Below are 6,968 nucleotides of genomic sequence, written 5' to 3' on the forward strand. Positions count from 1 at the left end.
GGCGGCAGCGGTGCGCCGCTCGCGGGCGGCTGGCGCACGGTCTCTGCCGGCGGCGGCGCTGCGGCGGCGGCCGGCCCTCAGGATGCGCCGCCAGACCCCTGGGCAGAGGAACAGCGGCTTGGGCTCAGCGCGCGGCTGCAGCAGCTGCAGCAGCCACGGCGCCAGTTCCTCCAGTTGGGCGGCGGCGGCAGCTCGGCCGCGGCTGCCACGGCGGCGGCGGCGGCGGGCCGGGTCGCCGACAGCTGGGAGGACGCGCTGGCCGCGAGCCAGCCGGACGCGCCGCAGCGCGGGCCGCCGCCAAAGCTCGTCGGGGAAAACGTGTTTGCGGCTCTCGAGAGAGGGGACCTGTGATGTTGGCGTGCGTCACCCCACGCGCGTGCGTCGTCCCAAGCGCAGCGTGAGAGGGGGAGGAAAGGAGGGGCGTTGGGCTATGCTGGAGAGCGGGCGCGGGCGCCTGTGAGCGCGCGTGGCTCTTGCGCGGCAGGGAGCTTGCCGTTTGGCGCACATGTGGGGTGCACGTGTTGTCTGCATGTTTGATATTTTTGATGCATAGGAGCGACTGGGGGAGGGCTTCCTTTCAAGCATGTGCCCTTGCGCTTTGCGGCACGGGTGTCGCGCAAAACGTGCGGCTGCGGCGACTTTCGGAAATGCACGACGCCGAAAGGGGCTGCCGTGAAGAGCGTCGTTGCGCCGCCCACACGCACGCCCATGTGTCAAAACCCGGGCCTTGGTGTGGCTGTCAATCTGCAATTGGAAAGTCAAGGACGGGCTGCACTTTTCACAATCTTTGTCAGGGCCGTAGAGCAGAAAGCCCTAAGCGTGCACCGCCCGCGGCTGCCTCCAGGATGGCAGGGCGGGTTGGAGCACACCGCGCAAACCCGCTGCGATGCAGCAATGCAGCTGTGTGGATGCGAAAGCGCAGCTATCCTCGTGCTCGGCAGCTGCCTCGCAATACACCATACTTTGTAACAGACGCCTGGCGGACGAAGTGCTTGGGGCTTGGCAGCCTGCCACGTCAGCGTGGCCAGCTGGCGCTCAGCTGGTGCTGGCTCCCTAACAGTCATCACCTGCTTCTTCGAGGTTTGGCCGCCGACACCAACAGCGCGCCTCCCGAGTCGGACCATCATGGTGGCGCACGCCGTCTGGTGCACAGGCCCTGCTGTCCGTGGCTCCGGCCATCTTCCCCACACAAGGTGATGCCACTGGGGTCGCAACCCTAAACCCTATCAGCCCTAAACCCAGGACTGTCCTGGCCCTGTAAGCAGGTCCGTCCACCTGGAGTGTCAAAGCTTTCATCAGAGCGCACAACCCTGCACATTGTGTACTGCATCAAGACCTCCAAGCATGCAGGAGGGAGACACCGCCAGGTCTGGACAGGTGGATGTGTGCCGAGGTTTGGGGAGGCGGCCTTGTCCCTCCCAGAACTGCGTGGCTCTCTTCAGCTTTACCTCACCCGGCATATAAAGCCGTCACAAACACACGGTTCAAGGGGCAAAAGCATGCTCAGGCTCATACACTGGGTCCAGGTTTGTAGGTTGGGGGTAAGGGCGCTCGTGTGCGCTGAGAAGGGGCTTGCCGGCTTGAAAGGCGTGGTGTACACATGCATGCAGGGCTTGGTGCGCATTGCAGCGCGATGCAAGGTCGTGCAGCGCCCGGCCGGCTTGGCAGAGGGGCCATGCATAAAGGAAATAACGGTGCACGCTAGCGTGGTGGCAGCGGGGTCAGCACATTGTAGACAGGTTGCATCAGGCTGCTCGACTCAAAGGCGTCTGCATTTATGGATTCCGTGTCTCAAATTCGCGCACTAGGCGCCCGTGCTCGCCTGCGTGCGCGCATGAGCAGCAGCTGACCAAGATGATCAGCCGCTTGCTGCGGGAGTTCCAGTGTGTTGTGGTGGGCCCGCGCTGCTGCCACGGGCCGATGGCACTCTGGACGAAGAGGGTGGTGCCGCATCGGCCTCAGGGCGAGCGCAGGGCCCCTGACACCGCGCCGTGTCAGTGATGTCAGCGTCGGGGGTATAATCGCGCCTCAGCGGAGCGCGACGGCAACAGCAGCAGCGGGGAACAACCGGTGACTTGGCGGTGGGCGGCTGCGCCCTTCCGCGTGGGACGCAGCATGTTGCGCGCGCGCCCGAGGCAGCGAAACTAAGACGATCAAAGGGCGCTTCTCTACTGAGATCTAGATTGTGGGTTGCTTCAGGGTTTTGACCGCCAAGTTTGCTGGGAAGAGCTACGCTGATGAGAAGCTGCTGTGAAAACAATCAGCAGGTTGTCGACCTGCGTGGTGTGGGCGTTGAGGGTCGGCAGATTTTAGTGGTGGGGCGCTCGCATCGGCCATCCTTGTCAACCCGATCGTGGCAAGTGGCCCTGCACAATCCCAGCAAGTCAACAGGACAAGCTCAGTTGCGCGTGTTGGTGCCATCTGCTCGGCTGCACTGTTGGTGAGCACAGCCAGTACGTCTTTGTAAGTCAAAGGAAGCGATAACAAGACAGCTGGTGCACTGCAGTTGTTATCGGCACGCTCACCTCTTCGCGAAGGTCAGGGTGCTCTGCAGGCCGCGGGCAAACTGCAGGTGGGACAACGCGCGCGCAGCGTGACGGGGCACGGGCTCAGCCATGCAGGCCAGCGCGCGATCCATCCAGACCCCGTGCCTCCGCAGCCGCGGCGCTGGGGCAGCAACGGCATGTTCAATACCCGGAACGCCCGCGCGTCGATCTCGCTGGCTGGGCAGAAAAGAAGCCACCCCGCAGGTCCAAGGCTACACCCTGTCGCCCCCAAACCCACCTTCCGGCGAACTGCTATCCGGCCCATATTCAGTGGCGACGCCACCACCAGAGCCCCCGCGCAGCCATCCCTGGCGCCCGGCTGCTGAACTTCCGGCCCGGCCCCCGGCGGCGTCCGAGCGGCGGCCCCCGTCCCGCCGCCGCACTCCAAGCCCGCCGCCGCCGCCGCTGCCCAAGCGAACGGCCCCGCCGCGCCGCCCTCCTCCAGCGGTTCCGGCTCGCCGCCGGCCGCCGCTGGCTCTTGCTGCTGCTGAATGCAGGCGACGTCCCAAGGCAGCTGCTGCAAGTCCGAAGCGGCGTGCCTGTGCCGGATGATCTTATCCAGCACAGAGCACATCGGGATCAGCTGCCCCGACGGCAGCTGCAGCAGGCTGCAGGCCGAGCGGCCGAGCGCGCTGCCGGGCCGCGAGGCGCCGCCCGGCCCGAGGTTTGCCCCACAGCCCGTCGCGCCAGGGCTGGCGCACGGGGACTCTGCAGACGCAGCGGGATCCCCTCCGAGCGGCGGAGGGCCCGGCGGGGAAACCCCTTCGACGGGGCCGATAGCTGTGCTTTCGCAGGCAGCGGCGGCGCCGGCCGCTGTGGTGTCAGGGACACCGCCAAAGAACGCGGCCGCCCCATCCGCCGCCCTGCCACGTCCCCCGCTGCCTCCGCTGCCGCTGCCCACCGTCCACTTGCCGCCCCCGGCCCCAAGCGCGCCGCTCCCGGCGCGGCCGAGCGCCTCGTCGCCGCACAGGTGGCCGCTGATGTGGCAGTCGTCCTCGCAGCCGCTGCCGCTCGCAACCTCGTCGCCGTCGTCGTGCTGCAGGACATCGGCCAGGGCGCAGATCACCTCCTCATCCTCGTCATCCTCGTCCTGCATGGGGTGCCAATTTCAAGGCAATGGGATTGTCAACAGCTGGCGGCATCTCAGCATCAGCAGAGGGCAGGTGGTCACGCCCAGCGCAATGCGTAGTGCCTGCCTACAGGAACCATGTACGTATATGATGGCGCCCCTGGAGATGCGGCTTGAAAATTCACGTGGGCCGATCTGGGGCCTGCGCCCTGTAGCCACAATCCACTCAAGCCGTACAGACAAGAAGTGGCAAAGGCTGCCCAGAAAGCGCCTGCCGTACCCAAACGCACCTCTTCGCCGCCCGCGTGCGCGTTGATGATGGCTGCGACGCACACAGTCATCCCGCGCCGCTTCCCCGAGGCCTCGCCGCCCCCCGCCCCCTCCCCCGTGGCCATCAGCCGCTGCGCCGCCGCCTCCGCCACCGCGACCGCGTGCGCGACTGACCGCCGCTGCTGCTCGCTCGCCTGCCGGAGGTTCGGGTGCCCCTCCCGCCCCTGCGACCCCTGCCGCTCCACCTCATGCGCGTCTGCCCCCTCTTTGACCTGCTCGCCTCCGACCCCATCGGCGATGCGCCGCGCGCCCTCACACCCCGGATAGTGAGCTGCCTGTTCGCTAAACAAGCTGATCCTGTGGCCCCCAGCCTTCGGAGTCGACGCGCCGCTGCCGGCGGCGCCGCCGGCCCCGAACGCGTCGGAGCAGCTACCGCGCGCGTGGCTGCCGTGCGCGAGGGCCGAGAGGTTGCTGCAGCTGACCACTGGGCTGAAGCTCCGGGCCATTATTGACCAGGCCAGGGTTGGGGTGCTACAGGCTGAGGCGTCTGCAAGGCATGAGGTAATAATGAGGGGCAAATTGTGGTTGGGTCATGCATTTAGGGTAAGTTGGTCGGTGGAGGCTTGGAGTCAGGATTAGTTTCAGAGCGCACTTTGGTTCATGAAGGTGGCATGGGTAAGTGCCTGCACACAGCAAAACGAGGTGGGCTGGGCAAGAAGCCCCCGCCTTGGTGGCTTGGCCCGTGCAGCGCTGGCGCCCCTCGCGCACCGGCGCGCAGGCTGTCAAAGAAGGGGTGCTTGAGCAGCGCCAGCGCCCCCGGCCGCTGCGTCGGGTCAAACTGGATGCAGATCTGGATGAAGGAGCGCAGCTCCCCGCTCTGCACCCGCCCCAGGCCTGCAGGTGGGATGCCCTGTTGGGGCAGAGGGATGACGTCAGCAAGGTCAGGTGTGCCGAGGGCCAGCATATATGAAGATGAGATGTCATCGGTACGAGTACGGGAAGCTGCCCGCTGCACATAAATTGTTGGCTGTGTAGCTTCCACGCATGGACCCCCCCTTCCCTTGGTGGCTCTGACCTGGGAGACCTTGCGGAATATGGCTGGGATGGATCTGCACTCGCTGTAGGGGTACTCCAGGGTGGCCAGCTCCAGCATGCACATGCCGAAGCTGTAGACGTCCACCTGGGAAGCACGCAAGCACGCACACACGCGCATGTCGCGCGGTCCAGGGCCCTCCATTCACGAGCAACATGCCCGCTGCGCCCCTTCATTTTGCCCACTGCGCACTTGGCCAAAGCTGTGCAGCATCGCGCACCACATGCTGCGATCCCCGTGTCCCCCCGGGTTGTGGACCCCAGCAACATTGCCACTTTTACGAAGGTGGGAACCACCTCCCGTCAGCCACCCGCCTTCTCGTCGTAAACCTCGTCGTAAATCTCAGGGGCCATGAACTCTGGCGTGCCAACCACGCTCAGGCCGCGCCTGCAGGACGCCAGCCCCAGGTCTGCAATCTTGACCACGCCGCTCGTCCCGTTGACCAGGATGTTGTCGCATTTGAGGTCCCTGTTTGTGTCCAAACAGACACAGGCACTGCATGTTGATGCTTTTGTGCCATTTCCTCTATATTTGCACCATCTGCTTCGATCACACGTCTCTGCAGCCGCGCGCTCAAGGCGTGGCGCACTACTGCAGCGAGCTGAGCCGGTCGCCGCTGCTGCCGCTGCTGTCGCTGCTGTCGCTGCTGCCGCTGCTGCTGCCGCTGCTGCTGCCGCTGCTGCTGCCGCTGCGACCAGTGGTCGCTGTGAATCAGTCCGTACCCCACCTGTGCACGATGGGCGGGTCATGAGCATGCAGGTACACGAGGCCCTCCAGTATCTGGTATGCCCAGCGCTTGATGGCCGTCTCGCTGATGGCGCGGTGCTTCTTGCGGTACCTAGGGGCGGGTAGTGGGGGTGTCATGTGTGGGGTGCTCATGGAAGAGAAAAGGGTCCAGATGTGGGTTGTCAAGGCCTGACCAGGACCGGGCGCTATGGTTGCCAGTGTGCAGTGCAAGTGGAAGGGACGGGTCCCTGCAGCGACGCACTGCCCCACGATGAACTCACTGCCGCAGCGTGCCGCTCGTGAAGTACTGGGTGATTTATGGGTTGTGCATGCGTGTGGGGGTCACGAAGCATGGGTCGGATTTGAGTATGTCAAACAAGGCCAGGGCTTGCACAACTGACAGGGACCTTGCCATATTGACAGCGACCCTGCCTGCGCTCAAGGGTCGCAGCTGCCAACAGCGCATCCCATCGCCACACGTCCGGGCGGGCACTATCCGATTTACAGCCGCCGATGCGCCCGAGAGCGCCGCCAGCCGGGGTCCGTCCACCCCTGCCGCGCAGCCACCCGCAGGCCCCGCTTCTCCGCCTTCACCTCTGTGATAAAGTTGATGGTTGCTGTGCGGCTGTCGTACCACCAGTCGTGGAACTTCATTATGTTCTTGTGTGTCAGCTGCTTCAACACCCTGCGGCGCCACGGGCAGCGTGGGAACGGGGGCTCCGTCGGGCCGCAGGTCAGTGCCGCGGCGCCGCAGCGCTGCGCTCGGCTGGGGCTGCCGGTGTCGGTGCACAGAGGTGTCGCAAGCCGCTGGTTGCTGGTTTCCAGGGAGCTAGTTGTATCTGCTGCGCTTTATGGGCCGCAGTGGGAGGCGCCGGCCAGACCGCCACGCTGACAGCGCAGCTGACATCTGTCCATCGTGGTTGTTGCTACTTCGTCGTCCTGACCTGCTTCCCACTGCTCACTGTTTTCTCACCAGGGCTTCTCATCTCAGCACCCACACCTCTTGCTGTGCGTAGCCGTGTCATGCTATTGGCCGAGCGACTCTCGCTCGGTCTCTGCAGGCCCCGTCGCCCCCGCCCTGGTGCAACACATACTGATGGTCGCACCTTATCTCTGCAAATAGCCGCTCCCGCTGCTGGTCATCCAGGTGATTTCCAGACAGCTCCACCTGGTTCCAGGCAACCTCTATGCCCTCGGATTGATCAAAGGCTGGCGGAGCGTCACGCAGGGGGCCGGGTGTTGCACGCGGGGGGGGGGGGGGGGG

The 6,968-nt window shown here is 65.2% G+C and overlaps 3 protein-coding genes across 3 annotated transcripts; 1 reads left to right on the forward strand and 2 right to left on the reverse strand.

The window, feature by feature from the left end:
- Positions 1–8: 8 nt before the first annotated feature.
- MNEG_0130 (hypothetical protein) lies at positions 9–352 on the forward strand (the record flags this gene model as incomplete). Its single annotated transcript, XM_014051371.1, has 1 exon — positions 9–352. A coding segment is annotated over one exon (344 nt), but the record flags the coding sequence as incomplete, so codon positions are not given.
- Positions 353–2,260: 1,908 nt separating this feature from the next.
- MNEG_0131 (WNK lysine deficient protein kinase) lies at positions 2,261–5,191 on the reverse strand (the record flags this gene model as incomplete). Its single annotated transcript, XM_014051372.1, has 7 exons — positions 2,261–2,276; positions 2,526–2,566; positions 3,448–3,636; positions 3,906–4,432; positions 4,654–4,795; positions 4,961–5,065; positions 5,171–5,191. The coding sequence occupies 7 exons, from the start codon at positions 5,189–5,191 to the stop codon at positions 2,261–2,263; spliced, it is 1,041 nt and encodes a 346-aa protein (XP_013906826.1).
- An 89-nt stretch (positions 5,192–5,280) lies between these two features.
- On the reverse strand, positions 5,281–6,358 carry MNEG_0132 (hypothetical protein; the record flags this gene model as incomplete). Its single annotated transcript, XM_014051373.1, has 5 exons — positions 5,281–5,446; positions 5,571–5,666; positions 5,706–5,816; positions 5,986–6,011; positions 6,299–6,358. The coding sequence occupies 5 exons, from the start codon at positions 6,356–6,358 to the stop codon at positions 5,281–5,283; spliced, it is 459 nt and encodes a 152-aa protein (XP_013906827.1).
- Positions 6,359–6,968: the final 610 nt, after the last annotated feature.

The sequence above is a fragment of the Monoraphidium neglectum genome (genome assembly GCF_000611645.1).
Source record: "Monoraphidium neglectum strain SAG 48.87 unplaced genomic scaffold scaffold00009, whole genome shotgun sequence".
Classification (NCBI taxonomy): Eukaryota; Viridiplantae; Chlorophyta; class Chlorophyceae; order Sphaeropleales; family Selenastraceae; genus Monoraphidium; species Monoraphidium neglectum.